The 21,758-nt window shown below is 46.3% G+C and overlaps 2 protein-coding genes across 2 annotated transcripts in view; both read left to right on the top strand.

The window, feature by feature from the left end:
• The window catches only part of LOC126994803 (uncharacterized), a 31,720-nt gene extending 17,361 nt beyond the window's left edge, over nucleotides 1-14,359 (top strand). Inside the window, exons 12-18 of the mRNA XM_050854083.1 lie at nucleotides 4,786-4,998; nucleotides 5,411-5,569; nucleotides 5,826-6,046; nucleotides 8,512-8,620; nucleotides 9,075-9,175; nucleotides 9,860-9,992; nucleotides 11,825-14,359. Of these exons, the coding sequence (XP_050710040.1) occupies nucleotides 4,786-4,998; nucleotides 5,411-5,569; nucleotides 5,826-6,046; nucleotides 8,512-8,620; nucleotides 9,075-9,175; nucleotides 9,860-9,992; nucleotides 11,825-11,910 (1,022 nt within the window). The 3' untranslated portion in view covers nucleotides 11,911-14,359. The remainder of the gene's footprint in view (nucleotides 1-4,785; nucleotides 4,999-5,410; nucleotides 5,570-5,825; nucleotides 6,047-8,511; nucleotides 8,621-9,074; nucleotides 9,176-9,859; nucleotides 9,993-11,824) is intronic.
• Nucleotides 14,360-16,615: 2,256 nt separating this feature from the next.
• On the top strand, nucleotides 16,616-19,766 carry LOC126994810 (uncharacterized). The gene is made up of 4 exons (XM_050854092.1): nucleotides 16,616-16,742; nucleotides 17,245-17,457; nucleotides 17,872-18,030; nucleotides 18,616-19,766. The coding sequence occupies exons 1-4, from the start codon at nucleotides 16,703-16,705 to the stop codon at nucleotides 18,897-18,899; spliced, it is 696 nt and encodes a 231-aa protein (XP_050710049.1). The 5' UTR covers nucleotides 16,616-16,702; the 3' UTR covers nucleotides 18,900-19,766.
• Nucleotides 19,767-21,758: the final 1,992 nt, after the last annotated feature.

Genomic DNA, 21,758 nt, shown 5'->3' with positions numbered 1-21,758 from the left:
TTAATTTATAATGACAAAGTGAATGGTGAATGGCAGTGTGAGATAAGAATGGAGTGAAACGAAACAGGGACAGAGTAATGTGAAGCTTAGCAAAGAATGAAGGAGCATGAAAAGGGAAAGGATAAAGGTGTGGGGGGTATATGGGGCAGTGGGACAGGCATGGAGTAAAGAGAAGTGGGAACAGAGGGAGATGAAGCTTACCAAAGGATGAAGGGACATGAAAAGTGGGAGGATGAGTGGAAACAAAAACACGAATAGAAAAATGGGAACGATAAAGGAAAACAGAGATATATTAACAGGTTAAAAGGAAAAAGGCAAGACACGTAGAGGTAGAGCACAGTGAAACGGGGTAAGGTGAAGGAGAGAAGAGATAAGACAGGGTGAAACAGGACAGATAAAACAAAACAGGGGCAGGGCAGGGAGAGGAGGGCAAAGGTGAAACGAGAAGGGGCGTGGCTGAGTGAACCAACCCGGAGTGGAACGAAACAGAGGTTGAACAAGATGAAACGTGGATTGATTAAGGGAAACGGGGAGAGATAAAGGGAAGTGAGTGAGGAGCGAGGTGAAACAGAGCACTGAAGCAAAAATCAGAGGTTGGAGGAGCAGAATGCAACGGGGACAAGTTAATAAACGAAACGGGAGTAAAACAAGGAAGAAAACAATGATAATGGAGGGAAAAGTGGGAAACGAAGAAGAAAACGATGAATATGAAGGCAAACAATGATGAAGTGAGGCTAAAACAAGCACCAGCTACGTGAAACAGGATGAAACAGAGTAAACAGAGAGAAAACAAGGAAGAAAACGGTTAATATGAAGGGGAAAGAGAGAGAAACCATTGGAGAAACGATGAATATGAGAAAAAGCGAGGATGGAGCGAAGTTAAAATGGGCACCAGCTAAGTGAAACAGGGTGAAACAGATTAAACAGCAGGAAAAAGGAAGACGAAAACAATGAAACGAAAGACAAAGATGGAGTGAGGTTAAAACAGGTAATAGCTACGTGAAACAGGGTGAAACGGGACGAAGTGTAGCGGGTAGATCGACATAGGCAACTCCTACATCCCCGGCGCGTGATAAGGAGTGGCAATCTGTCATCAGCGTCGCCTATTTTCAGCGTGTCACCATCGGTTGGGGATGGAGAGTGGGCGCCAAGGAGACTATATTTGTACTATAGTCTCCTTGGTGGGCGCCGTCTCTTCTAATTCGTTTGTAGTCGCCATTGAGACTGAAGCAGGATTAATCACACAAGACCTTGTCGTACACTCGCTTTAATACGGTTTACCTGCGGGATAAGCGATACATTCACTTCATCATGCAGCACACGACACAGCATAACAGATACTTGATACAGGCACATCGAGTATAACAAATGTCACCTTATCCCAGCAGACCATTAACAATGCACTCTTAAACTCACGACATTGAGGGTCTAATGACAGCTTTTGCATCTCCTCTCTTTCTCGTCAGCCGTGGGAGACAGATACTCGGCCGTTCCGTCTACCTCTGACGCCGTTTTATTCCCGTCTGTGCTCCCGCTAGAGGCGAACCTGTCTCTGGCCCCTCATTTGACCCCAGGAACAACCATGAGCCCTTCCTTATCTAAGCCTTTTAGGCGCTGCAAACAACTCACTCGCCCTGGCTCGCCCTGTGTCCTCCTCACATTATCCTTACATTACTTACTTACACATTATGCATCAGTATTCATTATACATCCATCCAATACGCTTACCCTTCATAGGCCCGACATACCACAGGCGCGACTACATCGTTCATGCGTAGGAGTGGGTAGCGTAGTGTATGCCAGGAACACACACACACACACACACACACACACACACACACACACAAACTAATTACACGGATGGGCAGAGAGAACTATAAGTAGGAAAAAAAGGAAAATACAAAATAACAAACAAACTAGATAGACAGAAAGAAAGAAAGAGGAAATAAATAAAAAAAACACTAATTTGATAGACGTACAGTGAAAGATGGAAAGAAGAAGACAATAAGAGGAAAAGGAAAGGGCGACAAAACTTTTATCTCAACTTACAATATTTACGGACACCGAACGCAATACAATGAATTTTAAAAGATTTCTCGCATAGCTTCCTCAAACTTAAACTTATACATAAACACAAAACACTTTTCAATGAATTTTCGAGGTTTCTGGCAGTGATCTGGGAAAGTGTCCCTCAGAGGAGAAGTGGATTCATACACATATATCACTGATAAGGACACAAAGCCTCTATTATCAGTGTACTGCCGGGCCTGGGCCGAGAGACGAGGAATGAACAAGGATAAAAGGCTGGGACACGATTACTCATAACCTCTCATGATAACACCTGGTCGAATGTCACCTGGATCACCTGCATGGAAGTGTGTGCCTACCGTGACTTTGGGCGGCCAGGTATAAGGAGACGATTTGGTACATTCTCACTAATTGTCTTTGCGAATCCGGTGAAGGAGAGAGTGTTCTTATGCTTTTAACAGCACCTGACCGAGTGTCACCTGGATCACCTGCATGGAAGTGTGTGCCTGCCGTAACCTTGGCAAACCAGGTACCGGGCAACAATTTGGTACATTTTCACTTATTGCCTTTGTGAATCGGGTGAAAGCGAGAAAGTTTTGCGGATGACTCTTAGAATTTTAACAACACCTGGTCGAATGTCACGTGGATCACCTGCATGAAAGTGGGTGTCTGCCGTGACCTTGGCCGACCAGGTATTAGAAGACGACTTGGTATTCTCTCGCTAATTGTGTTTGTGAAGCAGGTGGCAGCGAGATAATTTTGTGGATGACGCCGAAGACAGATTATTCCTTATCGCACGCCGGGTCTGTAGGAGTTGCCTTTGTCGACGTACAACCCGCTTGCTTCCCTTTGCTATGTTTCACCCCGTTTACTTGGCCGCTCCGTGTTTAACTTCACTCTTTCCTTGTTTTCCTTTCCTGTTCATCGTTTTCTTATGCTCTCAACAATACCTGATCGAAGAGTCACCTTGAAAGAAAAGACTGGAAGAGGCGATTTACTCATGAACTACAATACTCACCTCCGCGAATATTATGAAAGTAAGAACGTCTGAAACTGTACTCTTAATTAACGACACCTGCCTGAGAGTCACCTTGATAGCCTCAGTGGCCTTGATAAACGAACGTTAGAGAGACGACTCGCCCCCTGGAAGCAATAAAAACTGCAAATAAGGTTAAGATAAAGAACGAATTGTGTGCAGAGAAGCTTTACCCCGCACTCTAAACAATACCTGCTTGAGTCACCTTGATAGCGACCGTGGCCTTGATACAGATGAGAGATCAGGCGCCGACTCACTCTCAGTCATTAACTCTGCAAATAAGGTTAAAATAAGGACATAAATTATTGTATTGTAGAAAACCTTAAACCTGCACTCTAAACATTAACTAATCGAAAGTCACCTTGATATAGCAGTGACCTTGATAAACGAAGTCGACTCACTCTCAATCCTTAACTCTGCGAATCAGGTTGACTAAAGAGGACGTCGGTTGTAATTCATTAATTGTGTGTGCCAAACTCGGGAGTGGGTATCTTCCGTGACCTTGACCCGCGAGGCACCAGGAGACCTCCCACTCACTTGGCATTTGACCCTGTGAATCGGGTTGATAATGTTTTTTTTTTTTTTTAGCTTATCATCGGTGTTGTTAAAAGAACGAATTAATCCCTACTTCCCACGTGCCCCATTGATGAAATAGCATGATATTCTCTCTTTTTTTTTTCGGAAGATGTCCAAGTCAATTTCAAACCTCACACACGAAAGATTTGTCTGTTTACGATATACTCGACAAAGTTTTCTTGTGTAGAAAATAACGCTGCCAAACAACAAAAGAAAACACCACAACATGGAAAAGATCAACAGTAAAACTTTAACTTGAGGTATGTAAAAGATAGTCAAGAACTGTAGAAACACACTTTTTTGTTTTACAACAAAGGAGTGGCTCAAGGGGAACAAAAAGAGTGTAGAAAAAACGCCCGCTACTCACCGCTCACATAATAGACACAAGTAAAGAGTGGCCAAAAGAGAGGTCAATATCGGGTGGAGAGGTGTCTTGATACACTCTTCTTGAAGGAGGTCGTCATAGGCAGGAGGAAATGCAGACGAAGGAAAGCTGTTCCAGAGTTTACCAGTGTAAGGGATAAAAGAGTGAAGATGCTGGTTAATTCTTGCATAAGGGGTTTGGACAGAAAAGGTATGAGCTAGAGTAGAAAGTCGAGTGTAGCGGGGCCGTGGGAGGGGGGGAGGCATGCAGTTAGCAAGTTCAGAAAAGCAGTCAGCATAAAAATATCGATAGAAGATAGAAAAAGAGGCAACATGGCGGCGGAATTTAAGAGGTAAAAGACTGTCATATGAGGAGGGGAGTTGATGAGACGAAGAACCTTTGTCTCTACTTTGTCCAAGAGAGCTGTGTAAGTGAAGCCTCCCCATACGTGATGCACACTCCATACGAGGGCGGACAAGGCCCATGTATATGGACAGCATCTGTGCGGGGGAGAAAAACTGGCGGAGACGATACAGAACGCCCAACTTCGAGGAAGGTGATTTAGTAAGAGAGGAGATATGGAGTTTCCAGTTGAAATTCTGAGTTAAGGATAGACCGGGGATGTTTAGTGTTGGAGAAGGTGACAGCTGAGTGTTGTCGAAGAATGGGTAGAACAAAAGTAGAATTCACTTCAGACTTTTCTTTATTCTTTAACATTATTGTCTGTCTTTTACTCCATTCTCAAGTACCTTTGTCTGCCTTCTCCCTTTCGCGTGCCCAGCCTCCTCCTCCGCCCTGACGGTGGGTCCCGTCACCCTCCCCAACAACAACCGCTTCATCAACTTCACGAAAGGAGCCTCGCCGGACAACAGTCTCCTGAGCTGCGACTTCGAGCTGGGGGCCGGTGAGGAGCTGTCACGGGTGTCGTGGGAGCTCATCGTTGACGGGGCCAACGTGGGAACCTTTGACTGGGAGGGTCCCGGCGCAAGCAAAGGTTTGTTAGGAGCCAAAACCTCATCTGAGGCTCTCCGCACGCCGCTTGAGGGGCACAGGGGCGTGACGCGACAGCCCTCGGGCGCTTACACACGCTTCTTGCTGCTGAGTCTAGAAAGTAGAGCGCAGTAACTTGACTGACCACCTTAGTTCATTTAGAAAAGTTAAGCTGAAATATCGACTATCAGGGTTGGTGGGAAAATTAACAGTGAAGTAGTTAATTATATACTGTAGTTACTCGACTGACCACTTGAGTACAAACAGGCTGCAGTAGGATACAGAATACCGAGAATGAGTATTCTCGCCACAGCTGTGTGGAGAATGAGCTGCATCAGTTTCGAGCATCAGGAATAGTGATCAGGTGAACTGTGAGGCAGCTGTCCCTTCCCTCCTGACGGTTCCTTCTGCCGCAGCCGGCGGGCGGCTGCAGGGTGTGGTGAACCTGGGCCGAAACGACGGGGCGCTGCAGCTGACGGAGCTGCGGTACGACCTGAGCGGCAAGTACTCATGCCGCGCTGTAGCGAGCAACGGTGAGGAGGCGGCGACGGCGCCCTGGGAGGTGCTCATCGTGGGTGAGTCTCGACGCACGCGCCTCACCTTCTGCTCTCCCTCAACATTCATGACTAACTAAACTTTTCCTTATGACTCAGACAACTACTTTTTCCTCAGAGCAGGAAATTAAGGACGAATGAGGAAAAATATATATTGGTTGCGTTAGACGGTCAGAGCATCATCTTTGATGTTGGAGATGGGCTTATTTCGTCATTTGCTTTGTTTTTTTATGATAACTTCGTGCTGAAGTGCTTGGCCGTGTTGTTGCTCCGACAGACAGTGTATCGCACCGCTCCACCCTCCACACCAAAATCACCAACTGCAGCTACACGACCAGCTACTCCACGCTGGCCATGTTCCCGAAGCCCGAGGTGCGCGCCGGCCTATACTCCATATCCACGGGCGGCTTCTACGACGAAATCCCCAAGACTTCTTGGCGAACCGTGAATCACGACAACGGGTCCGTCACGTATTCCTACTCCGACTTCACCTTCCAGGTGGGTGTTCTTCAGCTCGGTGCGGGAGTCTTAGGGCCGCCCTGTCTGATCGACATGAGATAATTAGCTTATAAAAACACACCCCTCCACTGCATGTAAAATCAAACTGATGAAACGGAATTTTTTGAAGTATGAAATGGTAGAAATCAAGTCAGTCTCATTTTGACTTAAAAGATCTGAGTGTTCTGTTGAGGTGCTCAGGTCGCGGCGCCTCGCCAGAGTTGTGTGTGAGACGAGGATTGCACCGGCAAGACCAAAGCCTTATATATATATATATATATATATATATATATATATATATATATATATATATATATATATATATATATATATATATATATATATATATATATATATATATATATATATATATATATATATATATATATATATATATATATATATATATATATATATATATATATATATATATATATATATATATATATATTATGTCTTGCCTGTAGCGCCAGTAACCTGTTTTCATGGGCCTGGAGGTCGGCCCAAGCCCGTCATGGCGCAGGCAAATTTTATAGTGGAGCCAAATCATTCTTGATTAAGTTGGACGGATTCTTCTAGAGTCCGGGTGGATGGTTGGTCTTCAGGCCACCATGAGGGTAGTCTTATGCCACTCGGCGGTGACTGAAAAATCTCAGGTGGTAGCGGGCGGATTCGAACCGACGTCGTCCATGGCGCGGTGTATACGGGACCCGCACGTTAACCATTCAGCCACCGCCTACCATATATATATATAGAGAGAGAGAGAGAGAGAGAGAGAGAGAGAGAGAGAGAGAGAGATGATCATGAGGCTGATCCCTTCGATGGTCGCTGCGTCATGCCGCACGAGTTTTGTTCCCGTTTTTTTTTTTTTTTTTTTGCCACCAGCCGATAGTGGCTATTAGGCCAGTTTAATGGTCAAATGATTTTTTTTTTTATAATTTTCGTTTTCCTGTTTGTTTATTTAGTTTTCAGATTTGCATGCACACCATTCACTCAACCATTCATACATACGTACAATGCCACAGTGTTAGTATTGGGGCCTATCACAAAGCTGTGTCGGTAGGACAAGGACATGCGGAAGGGCTATATATATATATATATATATATATATATATATATATATATATATATATATATATATATATATATATATATATATATATATATATATATATATATATATATATATGTATATTTACAATATTGGTACATAGAAATATACAGCATTCATTCAAGCATCCATTACTTTCAGCCCTACACAAGCATACTCTAAGAAATTATAACCGCTACCAAAAAACATGACGTAAATTATAACTCACCGATCAAGTTCGTCTCCTTCAGGAAAGTCATCAGCCTATTGATCACATCTGGATGACCGTACCCGAGCAGGGAGCAGAGGACGAGGGGCACGCCCATCCTATCACAGTAATACACGAGAGGCCGACTCGCTGCCTCGTACTCCGATCGAAAGCGTTTTATTACAGGGGGCACACTGTGGTGGGAAGGTGTCATTGATGTAGGGTCTGAGGTGGGTGAGGAGGGCAGAACCCATCATGTTCATCACCGGCTATTACTAAAATTACAGGCTCACGGCGTAGATGGGAAAGTTTTGAACTGGATCAGGGCGTGGCTTAGTGATAGGAAGCAGAGAGTGCAAATCAATGGTAAAAAAATCTGAATGGGGCAGTGTTACGAGTGGAGTCCCTCAAGGGTCGGTGCTGGATCCTCTGCTTTTTATTATTTACATCAATGATTTGGACACAGGAATTAGTAGTGATGTCAGTAAGTTCGCAGATGATACCAAGATCGGTAGAGTAATCCAATCAGACAGCGACGCTACCGTTCTCCAGGATGAGTTTGACAGACTATATGATTGGCCGGGGAAGTGGCAGATGGAATTCAATGTCGGGAAGTGTAGCATTTTGAGTGTAGGTAGGAATAACACCTTACACAATTACTCCTTAAATGACACTCCTCTAAGCAGGTCTGGGCGTGAGAGAGACTTAGGAGTCCTAGAAAGGCGAAGGTTGCGAGGAGACTTGATCGAATTCTATAAATGGATGAAGGGATTTAATAAAGGGGATGTCAATAAAATTTTGAGAGTAAAAGAGCCAGGTAGGACGCGTGGCAATGGTTTTAAGTCAGACAAATTCAGATTCAACAAAGACATAGCCAAGAATTGGTTCACCAATAGAGTGGTGGACGAATGGAACAGGCTTGGGAGCCATGTTGTGGATGCCAATACCATAGATACATTCAAGAAGAGGTTAGATAAAGCCATGGATGGTGAGGTAAGGTGGGGTTGAGTGTACAGGAGCTGCCTTGTATAGGCCAACCGGCCTCTTGCAGACTCCTTACGTTCTTATGTTCTTATGTTCCCGGACCAATCCCTGACCTCCCTCCTCCCCCCCGTCCCTGACCCGATGAGAGGCCTCTCAAGCCTTGACATACATTTCCTCCTGCAGCTGGACTCGCGCACGCCTGAGGACGTCAGCTTCTTAGTGAATGTCGGCGTGATGAAGGCGGACGGCAACTTCATCCCCGTCAGCTCCGCAAAGGACGAACACCTCATCCGTGAGTCATTGTCACTGTCTCTGCAGCAGATTCCTCGTACCTGACACTGCCACTTAGAAACGCCGTGCACCAAAGTCACGATCATTGCAGCAGACTCCTCACTCCTAACTCACTATCAGCCAGTCACCAATACCGCAATAATCATCTCATTCATAAGTCACTACAGCCATCATTGCAAATATTCCCAACGCTTTTAAAATATCACCATTATTTAAGTGGGATTCGTGTTTTTCTTGACAATGTTACCGATTTCTATACATGAATATAGTTGGTTACGATCCCTTACGTTATATTGGGCAACTGGGATTTCTTAATTTTTAAATACTTTTTTTTTTGTAATCCAGAAGTGTCAGTTTCACAATGTTGTCAGATATAGTCATCCCAAGAGTTGTACAGTCTTAGGTATCCTCCAGCTTGGTGTGTGGACTTTCTCACCACTCCTCTTGCCCCGCAGTGCACCACCTGGGATGTCCGGAGCCCCGCCTGGAGGAGTACCAGCACATAAAATACCACCGGGACACCATCACCTGCCGCGGCGAGCACAAGGACACTGAGGTGAGTCCTATAAGAGTGTAGAGATTCGTCATGGTGGTGGTGGTGGGGGTAGTGGGGTGGGGGTGGTGGTGGTGGGGGTAGTGGGGTGGGGGTGGTGGTGGGGGTGGGGTAGTTGGAGCACCTGCACACATTATAGTTTCTTTCGCAAAGTTTCCGACTGCTTTCTGGAGCTTAGAAAACAAATCCGTTGTTACACCGATGTTTTTTTTTTTTTTTGTTTTTTTTATGTAAACAATATAAAGTCTTTGGTAGCGTCCTGTCAAGTTTAGCACCAGCAGGATCATCAGCAGAGTGTTTTTCAGCAAGATGTCCACCAGATTACCACCAACATTCCAATTCCTACAAGGAGAAAATGTGTTACGGGAAGGGCGTTACCTGGGCAGTGACGCGGCAAACTCTATGGGCACAGCCAGCCACCTTTACATTACTCAACATACTCCGTGATCGACAATGCAAATACCTCGAATTTATGCCCCATGAATAGATTTATCAAACATCACTCTATTAGCCATATCTTAGAAGGACAAGTAATAAACACGCAATGCGCTCTTTCTTCTCTCCTCTGCAAACACTAGTTCCTTTCCAACACATCTGACTTACCTTCATCACACTGACAAACACTGCTGAGGGGTCACGGTAACACTTCATTTAAATAGATTATAACACTCTCTGACCTTCGTGCAGGCTACAGTGACCTGCAAGGAGGGTTACCACGCCGACGGGAACCGGGACGAGGTGCTGGTGAGGTGCGAAGAGTCGACTCACAAATGGGTGCTGGAGGACGGAACGCAGGCCAGGAGGGAACACTTGGGCTGCGGTGAGTGTCACTATTTTTTTTTACAGCACAGAGAGCAACTCAAGGGCAACAAAAAGAAGATGTAAAAAAAAGCCCGTTAACTGTTGCTCTCATATAGCGATTAGTATAGAGTGGCCAAAAGTGAGGTCAATTTTGGATGGAGAGGTGTCTTGATACACTCTTCTTGAAAGAGGTCAAGTCATAGGCAGGAGGAAATACAGACGAAGGAAGGCTGTTCCAGAGTTTACCAGTGAACTGGATGAAAGAATGGAAATGCTGGTTAACTCTTGCAGAAGGGGTTTGGACAGTATAGGGATGAGCATGAGTTAAAGTCGTCTGCAGCGGGGCCGCGGGAGGAGGGGAGGCATGTAGTTAGCAAGTTCAGAAGAGCATTCAGCATGAAAATATCGATAAAAGATAGAAAGATAAGCAACATGGCGGCGGAATTTAAGAGGTAGAAGGCTGTCAGTAAGAGGAGAGCTGATGAGACGAAGAGCCTTAGACTCCACTCTGTCCAGAAAAGCTGTGTGAGTGGAGCCCCCCCACACGTGACATGCATACTCCATACGAGGGCGGACAAGGCCCTTATATATGGAAAGCAACTGTGCTGGGAGAAGAACTGACGGAGATGATACAGAACGCCCAACCTCGAGGAATCTGATTTAGTGAGAGAGGAGATGTGAAGTTTCCAGTTGAGATTTTGAGCTAAGGATAGACCGAGTGATGAAGAAGGTGACAAAGTGTTGCTGAAGGATAAGGGATAGGTGTTTGGAAGATTGTGTTGAGGTGATAGGTGGAGAAATGGGTTTTTAAGGCATTGAAGGACACAAGGTTCCTTTAACCCCAATCGGAAATGATAGCAAGGTCTGAGGTTAAGCGTTCTGCGGTCTCCAGTCTGGAGTCATATAATTCCTGTTGAGAGGGTATTCTGTTGAACGAAGTTGAATAATGCACAGTGAAATCATCAGCGTATGAGTGGATAGGACAGTTTGTTATGGAAAGATCATTGATGAATAGCAGGAAGAGGTGATAGAAGAGAACCCTGTGGAATACCACTGTTGATAGGTTTAGGGGAAGAACACACACAGCAGAGATAGATCGGCCGGAAAGGAAATTGGAGATAAAGGAACAGAGAGGGATATAATCCGTAAGAGGGCAGTTTAGAAAGCAAAGACTTGTGACAGACTCAATCGAAGGCTTTCGATATGTCTAGCGCAACTGAGAAATGTTCACCTAAACGGCTAGGAGAGGATGACCAAGAGTCAGTTAAGAGAGCAAGAAGATCGCTAGTAGAACACCCCTTGCGGAACCCATACTGGCGATCGGATAGAAGGTTAGAAGTGGAAAGGTGCTTTTGAATCTTCCGGTAAAGGATTGATTGAAAGACTTTAGATAGACAGAAAAGTAAAGCTATAGGGCGGTAGTTTGAGGTATTGGAACGGTCACCCTTCTTAGGCACAGGCTGTATGAAGGCGTACTTCCAGCAGGGAGGAAAGATAGATGCTGACAGGCAGAGGCGAAAGAGTTTTACCAGGCATGGTGTCAGTACGAAAGCACAGTTTTTAAGGACAATAGAAGGCACGCTATCAAGTCCATACGCCTTCTGAGAGTTGAGGCCAGAGAGGGCATAGAAAACATCATTCTTAAGAATCTTAATAACAGGCATAAAGGAGCCAGAGGGGGGATGAGTAGGAAGAATATGCCCAGAATCGTCCAAAGTGACCTTCTAACACGTTCAGGATATAAGATTTGTCAAGTAGCTGTGCGAGGCGACAAGGTATAGCCACACTAAATCCCGATACTCCTCTCTCCCAGTCTTATAAAAACCTGAACATTTTTTCTCTCTGTTTCAGTGATCAACCGGGCACCCAGTGCCGCCTCGATCCCTGCCGCTCTCCTCGGCGTCGCCCTCGTCTTGCTCAGGCTCTCCGTCTCCTAGGCAGCCAGCCAGCCGGACAGACAGTCGTCACCAGATCCAACGCAGTTTGATTGGTGCAGTCAGCGAGGTCATCGGTGTGTGGTCAGAGCAATTCTGTTACTCCGCTGTGGATGTGTAGTGTTAATTCGCACGTACAAGCATAGTTAAGCAACAGTAGTAGTAGTAGTAGTAGTTTAGAACTTACAAACAATTGTATATGTTAAGGTAGAGTGCGTAGATGCACGCCTAGTTGAGAACAAATCAACAAAAGTAAAACTAAAGCTGTAATAAAGTGAAACTATTTTGGAGGCTAAAGGGCCTACCGTGCTGGTGTAGAATATGTAGCTGCACAAACTTTGTGAAACTGTAAAAAGTAGTGTAAGTTGTGCCCTCTTAATGGCGTAGAGTATGTCCACACACTGTGAGCTAGCACTGATGTAGAAGTATTACTTTCACGTGAATAATTCATTTTTTGCATCCGTCTTGTTTGAAGGTCATTTCACGTCATTGTTTTTAATTCTCGAGCATGGCAGTGACGAGAGCTGTGTTCACGAAGATCACGGTAGCGTCCTGATAATAGACTAGTGTTTTGTGTTCTGTTTACAGTAAAGTATTAGTGAGAACACCTTCGAGGCGAAGTGATTCTCAAAAATTTTATCCACGGGACCCAGATTCGAATTTGGCACAGGCAGACAGCACGCCGCCTACCGCTGCATTTACTTCATCTCATCTGAACTGATCGATGAACAGAAAACTAAGGAATGCGACTGATAATCTGGAGATCACTGGTGTCATCGTGTCCCGGGCGTGAGGGTTGTTTAGGGGCACGGGTTTGAGGTGCTGGAAGCTGTGAGAGCCACCCAAGGATTCTAACTCTAGGCTCCTTGCAGGCGCGCCGCCCCGACCTTGACCTCTGCCTCAAGTTCAGTAAGTTTTACTTCTTGAAGATATGTAGCAGTGAAAAAATAATAAAAATAGTTTTTTTAAGTACAGTTTTGTTTTGCTGCTGTGAGAGAATGATTCTCTTTCTTAATACCCGTGTTTTAAATCACACGGAACTACCGGCACCACAGAAGAAAAGTTGGCTGGGAGTTAAAACATACGACTCTTCAGATAACATTCATTCATGTTCATAGTTTTCTTATATAAAGCATCGACAGCCACGTCAATATTTGCTCTACCACTACTTACGGAAAGGCGAAGAATATTAGTGAAGACTGGAGTGTGTTTTGAGTTTTGTTGTTCGAGTTCGAGTTGTTCGAGGCAACGGAGTTGTCAACGATAAAGACAACATATTATTTACCTGCAGTGTTTCGTATCGCGTGTCACTTCACCCTCATGAAACTTAGGGCGACGTAAGTACCGTTTGGAGTGAAAAGGAAGGGCGGTGGCAGGGCTGGGGCTCACTTCAGATGACAGAGGAAGTTAGAGAAACTAGTCTAACACAGTGAAAAATCCCGTAATGAACACCACTGAGTGTCGGGGATCGAACCCGTACCTTCTGAGTAGAAGTCAGGGCAGCATACCAACTACGCCGGGGTGGAGGGGGAGCCTGTATTCACGGAATGTCGCCTGTGCCGCTCACCGATGTCGAACACCATTGAACATTACTGCCTGGCCTGCCCCACTGTTCGTGGTTTGCTGTCTTGAACCACGATTTCCTCGATGCAATCCTGGTGCGCCACTCTCGTTTTGGTGGATTTTCATGATGTTATGTGCCCTACGCGGCACTTGTACCGATATATCTTTATGAATTGTGTATAGTGCATCAACTTGCTTCCTGTTTTAGTGTGTGTGTGTGTGTGTGTGTGTGTGTGTGTGTGTGTGTGTGTATAGTTAAACCAGATGCATTTGCTAAAAATTTTGTCTGACGCTATTGCGCAATAAATTTATCAAACAACAACAACAACAGCCACCGATGACCTAAAAGGTCACCGCGCCAGAGGCCATTTGTGCGACCCTTTACCTGACGCCCTCGCCCAGCACTGTGGGCATGAAGGTAAAGGTGACCCCGCCCACACTCGTGTTTCAGAAGTGGCCTCTGGTGCGGTGACCTTTTAGCTCATCGGTGGCGTAGTTGGTATGCTGCCCTGACTTCTACTCAGAAGGCACGAGTTCCATCCCCGGCACTCAGTGGTGTTCATTACGGGACAGAGGAAGTACGGCTTGGTCCTTGGGAGGGTGTTGGCAGGGGGGGAGCTCACTTAAAGCGGCAGAGGAAGTATCGTTTGGAGTGACAGGGGAGGGCGGCACCGAGGTAGCCCTGGTAGCCGTCCACCATGGGGCACCAGTCCCCCTTGGCGGCGCGGCGGCCCGAGGGTCTGCGGTGATGCGGGGCCCCAGACGCCACCACCACGTAACCCCCGTCATCACTACTTCTCACCTCCCCCAGCACATCCTCTCTCCCCCTCTTTCTCTCACCCTCTCTCACCCTCCCTTAGCCTCTCTCTCTCTCTCTCTCTCTCTCTCTCTCTCTCTCTCTCTCTCTCTCTCTCTCTCTCTCTCTCTCTCTCTCTCTCTCTCTCTCTCTCTCTCTCTCTCTCTCTCTCTCTCTCTCTCTCTCTCTCTCTCTCTCTCTCTCTCTCTCTCTCTCTCTCTCTCTCTCTCTCTCTCTCTCTCTCTCTCTCTCTCTCTCTCTCTCTCTCTCTCTCTCTCTCTCTCTCTCTCTCATAATTCTCTCTCATCTCATCTCGTTCTCTCTCTCTGATCGCTCCCCATCACGTATTTCCCCCCTCAGTATCTCTCTTGGGGGTGCCGGGGGTAGCTGTGTGGTGGGCCGGCCCCCCCCAGCATGGTGATATAATGGTATGTTGAGTGATAGCAAAGAGGGTTGTGCTAGGTTAAGTATATACAGTGTTAAGTCTGTGTGTACTTCACTCTTCCTCGCTTCCTCCATCCCTTCCGTATGTTCATTTGTTCTCTCTCTCTTTCTTTCCCTCTTTTCCTCCCTCCCTCCCTCCCTCCCTCCCTCCCTCCTTATGTTCTTATGTTCTCTCCCTCCCTCCTTCTTTCTTTCTTTCCTTCCTTCCTTCCCTCCCTCCCTCCTTCTCTTCTTATGTGCTCTCCCTTCCTCCTTCTTTCATTCATTCCTTCCTTCCTTCCGTCCCTCCCTCCCTCCTTATGTTCTTATGTTCTCTCCCTCCTTCCTTCTTTCTTTCTTTCCTTCCTTCCCTCCCTCCCTCCCTCCCTCCTTATGTTCTAATGTTCTCTCCCTCCCTCCTTCTTTCTTTCTTTCCTTCTTTCCTTTCCTCCCTCCCTCCCTCCCTCTCTCCTTATGTTCCTGTGTTCTCTCCCTCCTCCTCCCTTCCCCCTTCCTCCCTCCCTCCTTCTTTTATCCCTCTCTTCCTCTCTCATTCAACTTCTCAACGCAGAACACACACACACACACACACACACACACACACACACGAAGGGCGCTAATGAGAAACACGTCACAGGTGTATAATTAGTAGCCCACCTGAGAATTTGCACATGCATGAGGTGTTCTGCAGGTATGCCAACACTCCTCACCTGTACCTTTTCTCTTAATTATTCACACCCGCCATTACCTTCTTGCATCGCTTCGTATGAATAAATCTTCCACTAAGACACGGGGATTAACAGGTCACACACAGCTTAGTTAGTCGGTATCCTCAGACGCATTTCCTCCTCTCATATCAACTTTTCTCCAAGGCCGAGAAGATTAACCGCGTTTTTACGAGTTTTTTTTTTCACGTTCATGGTGTAGAAGCTTCGTCAAACTACCACCAGGGTCATACACCTACCCCCCCCATGTGTGTGTGTGTGTGTGTGTGTGTGTGTGTGTGAAAAGTGACATGATGTAAGGTGAAAGGTGTATAATTTCCTGTGACTAATTAATTACTACATATGTTACCTGTATACGAATAGAGATGATTGTAGTAATCCACTGAACCTTTCCCTTCCTCTGTATATATGTAATGATATACACCCGAACTAGTAGATTAAGAATGATAATAAAGCAAACAACTTCAGCTTCTTCCTTTCATTTTTATTTTTTCTGCCCTCTCTTGATTGCAGGTGAGTCAGGTGGGGAGAAAGTGACGTAGGAGGGTGCTTTTTTGTCTCATTTTTGTCATTCTTGCAGCCAGGGCTGCCAAGAGTCAAGTGCTGCTGAACTAACTCTCGACCCAGTGCCACCTCCGTCACGATGCTCGGAGGGTGTAACGCCGCAGCGAGATAAGGTATCGGATCTTGTGTCGGATCCTGTTTTGGGTCTATCTAATCCCTAGGTGATAATGCGTGGCTTAGTGCAGGTCTCTCTCTCTCTCTCTCTCTCTCTCTCTCTCTCTCTCTCTCTCTCTCTCTCTCTCTCTCTCTCTCTCCTCAACAAAAACTATCATCAAAGAAAAAACGGAAAGACTGCCAATCTAACTCTCAAAAATACGCCTTTTAAAATTAACGAGACTTTTAGACATCAACGAACTCTCGCAGATGTGAAAATTCAACGAAATATATTCCCTATCAGCTGACTCACGGCTTATCTTATTCTATCCGGCCGGACGGTTGGTGGGTCCCTCCAAAGCCGAGCCTCTTATCGTGTCAAGAAGTTCAGTCAGTCACTCAGTTCAAGTTCCTTCTACCCACTCGAGGCGCTGGTTCTATGTAGTTCCCGTCCTGTCCACCGGCTAGTCAGTTCCTCCGGCGGTTCGATTATCACGTCATGGTCTGCTTCTAAGTGTATGTAACTCGAACTAACCACAGAATGGCGTCAGTTTGGTCGTGGTAGCTGGAAGCGTCTCTATAGCATCGTATTACTAATGGTTGTGTTGGTTTGTCCCAGGCTCCCGGCAGGATGATGTGGCAGGTTGACCTCGCCGTTCTGGCTACACTGGGTTTGTTTACCTGTTACCTCATTATGGCTACACCTGATGCCATTATGACTATCTGTTGCCTTAATTTGTATTAACAAGGTGTGTGTGTGTGGGGGGGGGGATATGGGTATGGAACAGGGTGAGATAGGGATGGAGTGAAGCGGAGCAAGGACAGAAGAGGGTAAACTAAACAAGGGATGAAGGAACATGAAAAGGGAAATGATAAAGGTGCGGAGTGTATATGGGGCAGTGAGATAGCCATGGAGTGACGAGAGGCAGGAACAGAGCAAGTCATTCTGACAAAGGCCAAAAGATAGAATAACATGAAAATGATCATAAACAAGACTTTTCCTTGCAGCCTGTAAAAGATACGTCAAAAACTATAAAAGCAAATCTGAGAAAAAAAGGGATGTCTGAAAATAAAGCTAGCAGACATTTATTTATTCAATAATATAATTGTCTGTCTTTTACTCCATTATTGCTGTAATCATCTTTGTCTGCCTTCTCCCCCTCACGTGCCCAGCCTCCTCCTCCGCCCTGACGGTGGGTCCCGTTACCCTCGCCAACAACAACCGCTTCATCAACTTCACGAAGGGAGCCTCGCCGGACAACAGCCTCCTGCTCTGCGGCTTCGAGCTGGGGGCCGATGAGGAGCTATTGCAGGTGTCGTGGGAGCTCAGAATTGACGGGGCCAGCGTGGGAACCTTTGACTGGGAGGCTGCCGGCACTAACAAAGGTTTATAAGGAGCCAAAAAGCTCCCCATTTGAGGCTGTCCGCACGCCGCTTGAGGGGCACAGGGGCGTGACGCGGCAGCCCTCGGGCCCTCACACACGCTTCTTGCTGCTGTCTGAGGCTAAAAAGTAGACCGCAGTAACTTGACACACCACCTTAGTTCATATAGAAAAGTTAAGCTGGAATTATCAGTGCTAGTGAGAAAATTAACAGTGAAGTAGTTAATTATATACTGTAGTTACTCGACTGGCCACTTGAGTACAAACAGGCTGCAGTAGGATACAGAATACCGAGAATGAGTATTCTAGCCACAGCTGTGTGGAGAATGAGCTGCATCAGTTTCGAGCATCAGGAATAGTGATCAGGTGAACTGTGAGGCAGCTGTCCCTTCCCTCCTGACGGTTCCTTCTGCCGCAGCCGGCGGGCGGCTGCAGGGTGTGGTGAACCTGGGCCGAAACGACGGGGCGCTGCAGCTGACGGAGCTGCGGTACGACCTGAGCGGCAAGTACTCATGCCGCGCTGTAGCGAGCAACGGTGAGGAGGCGGCGACGGCGCCCTGGGAGGTGCTCATCGTGGGTGAGTCTCGACGCACGCGCCTCACCTTCTGCTCTCCCTCAACATTCATGACTAACTAAACTTTTCCTTATGACTCAGACAACTACTTTTTCATCAGAGCAGGAAATTAAGGACGAATGAGGAAAAGTATATATTGGTTGCGTTAGATCAGTGGCTCCCAGCCAGGGGTCCATGGAAGAATTTCAAGGGGTCCATAGAGATTCTAATTATTTTTAAATTTATTGTATTGGAGTTAGGAGACATGCGGCTAGGAATGAAATTCATACTACTGTACACAATCCTGAAAGCTGAATGCTTAAATACAAGAATTGCTCTGTATTATCTAACGGTATCAGGGGTGTTAAACTCACGGCCCACGTGACAAATTTGGCCCTTGGGATGGTCATGAGTGCCCCACAACCTATTTCATTGTATGGGTCCACAGGTGAAAAAGTGATTTGAAAAGGGGGAACGGGACAAAAAACGCTGAGAACCACTGCGTTAGAGCATCATCTTTGATGGCGGAGAAGAGTTTATTTAATCATTTGCTTTGTCTTTTTATGATTACTTCGTGCTAAGTGCTTGGCCGTGTTGTTGCTCCGACAGACAGTGTATCGCACCGTTCCACCCTACACATCCAAGTCACCGGCTGCAGCTACACGACCAGCTACTCCACGCTGGCCATGTTCCCGAAGCCCGAGGTGAGCGCCGGTCTACACTCCATAGCCACGGGCGGCTTCTACAACGAGATCCCCAAGACTTCTTGGAGAATCCTGAATCACGACAACGGATCCGTCACGTATTCCTACTCCGACTTCACCTTCCAGGTGGGTGTTCTTCAGCTCGGTGCGGGAGTCTTGGGGCCGCCCTGTCTGATCGACATGAGATAATTAGCTAATAAAAAAAACACCTTCACTGCATGTAATATCAAGCTGATGAAACGATTTTTTTAAAGCATGAAATACTAGAAATCAAGTCAGTCTCATTTTGATCTAAAAGATCTGAGTGTTCTGTTGAGAAGCTCAGGTCGCGGCGCCTCGCCAGAGTTGTGTTTGAGCCGAGGATTGCAGCGGCAAGACCAAAGCCTTTTATGAGGAGGATCATGTGGCTGATCCCTTCGGTGGTCGCTGCGTTATGCCACACGAGTTTTTGTGTTCCCGAGCACCTCATCCGTGAGTCACTGTCACTGTCTCTGCAGCAGACTCCTCGTACCTGACACTGCCACTAAGAAACGCCGCGCACCAAAGTCACCATCACTGCAGCAAACTCCTCACTCCTAACTCACTATCAGCCAGTCACCATCACCGCAATAATCACCTCATTCATAAGTCACTACAGCCATCACTGTAAATATTCCCAACGCTTTTGAAATATCCCCATTATTTAAGCGGGATTCGTTTTTTTTTTTCTTGGCAATATTACCGAATTGTCTGCATGAACATAGTAGGTTACGATCCCTTACGTTATATTGGGCAACCGGGATTTCTTAATTGTTATGTGCGCTTTTTTTTATAATTCAGAAGTGTCAGTTTCATAATGTTGTCAGAGACAGTCATCCCAAGAGTTGTACAGAGTCTTAGGTTTCCTCTATTATGATGTATATTTAGATATAAACATTTACATGTACCGTCCCTGTGGATGCCTTGTGTGTGCCCCATGCATTGGCGGGCTTTTCCGCGTCCCGCTGCCCGCAGCGTCCTTGGACGCCAGTGGGGGACAAACACTCACGCTGAGAGGACGTGTCTCAGCTCTCCGCCAGCCTCTTTGTACTTTCAACATCCAATTAGGAGAGGGACCAGGACTTTGATTAACCACCACTATGCATGGCCGTGTGTGCCCGCCAATGCACGGGGCACACACAAGGCGTCCATAGGGACGGTACATGTAAATATTTACATCTAAATATACACCATATTAACTCCAGCTCAGTGTATGGACTTTCTCACCACTCCTCTTGCCCCGCAGCACATGACCGGGGATGTCCGGAGCCGCCCCTGGAGGCATACCATCACATAAAATACGTCAAGGACGACATCACCTGTCTCGGCGAGCACAAGGACGCGGAGGTGAGTCCTATAAGAGTTTAGAGCCTCTCCGTGGTGGTGGTGGCTATGGTGGTGGGGGTGGGGTTTGGAGCACCTGTACACATTATAGTTTCCAACGCAAACTTTTCGACAGCTTTCTGGAGCATACGCAACGAATTCAGTGTTAGATTTTTTTTTCCGTCCAGTTAAATAATATAAAGTCTCCGGAAACGTCCTGTCAAGTTTACCACCAGCAAGATAATCAGCAGAGTGTTTTTTCAGCAAAATGTCCACCGGAATACCATCAACTTTTCAATTACTACAAGAAGAAAATGTGTCAACGGAGGGGCGTTACCTGGGCAGTGACGCGGCAAACTCTACGGGCACAGCCAACCACCTTTACATTACTCAACAGCCTCCGTGATCGACAATGCGAATACCTCTGATCTATACCCCCCGAACAGATTTAATCTACATTACTACATCAGTCATATGTTAGGAGGACGAATAATGAGCATGTAATGCACTCTTTCTTCTCTCCTTTACAAACACTCACTCAACCTGGTTATCCTACAATACAGATGTCTTTTCCTTTGTAATACTGACAATCACAGAGTATCAAGACATCTCTCCACCCGAAACTGACCTCTCTTTTGGCCTCTCGGTCATATTTTCTTTTGCCGGAACACCCTTTAGCGTTTTTTTTATTGATGTTTTTTCTGTTGTTTTTGTTTTTTGCCCTTGAGCTGCCTCCTCTGCTGTAAAAAGAAAAAATCACTGCTAAGGGGCTACAGGAACATTTCATTCGTATAGATTATAACATTCTCTGATCTTTGAGCAGTCCAGTGTGACCTGCAAGGAGAGTTACCAAGCTGACGGAACCCGGGACAAGGTGATAGTGAGGTGCGTAAAGGAGAGTCGCACATGGGTACTGGAGAATGGAACGCTGTTCAGGAGCAAGCATTTAGGCTGCGGTGAGTGTCATCATCAGCCTTCTAACACTGCCAGGATTTAAGATTTCACATGTAGCTGTGCGAGGCGACAAGGTATAGCCACAATTGACCTCGATGCCTCTCTCTCCCAGTCTTATACAAACCTGAACATTTTTTTCTCTCTGTTTCAGTGATCAACCGAGCCTCCAGTGCCGCCTCGATCCCTGCCGCTCTCCTCGGCGTCGCCCTCGTCTTGCTCAGGCTCTCCGTCCCCTAGGCAGCCAGCCAGCCGGACAGAGCCGTCACCAGATCCAACACAGTTTGATTGGTGCAGTCAGCGAGGTCATCGGTGTGTGGTCAGAGCAATTATGTTACTCCGCTGTGGATGTGTAGTGTTAATTCGCACGTACAAGCATAGTTAAGCAACAGTAGTAGTAGTTTAGAACTTACAAACAATTGTATATGTTAAGGTAGAGTGCGTAGATGCACGCCTAGTTGAGAACAAATCAACAAAAGTAAAACTAAAGCTGTAATAAAGTGAAACTATTTTGGAGGCTAAAGGGCCTACCGTGCTGGTGTAGAATATGTAGCTGCACAAACTTTGTGAAACTGTAAAAAGTAGTGTAAGTTGTGCCCTCTTAATGGCGTAGAGTATGTCCACACACTGTGAGCTAGCACTGATGTAGAAGTATTACTTTCACGTGAATAATTCATTTTTTGCATCCGTCTTGTTTGAAGGTCATATCACGGCATGGCAGTGACGAGAGCTGTGTTTTCGAAGATCACGGGAGCG

This window comes from Eriocheir sinensis, unplaced genomic scaffold (assembly GCF_024679095.1).
Source record: "Eriocheir sinensis breed Jianghai 21 unplaced genomic scaffold, ASM2467909v1 Scaffold880, whole genome shotgun sequence".
In the NCBI taxonomy this organism is placed as follows: domain Eukaryota; kingdom Metazoa; phylum Arthropoda; class Malacostraca; order Decapoda; family Varunidae; genus Eriocheir; species Eriocheir sinensis.
The sequence above is the reverse complement of the archived record's forward strand: the minus strand, read 5'-3'. Positions and strand labels throughout refer to the sequence as shown.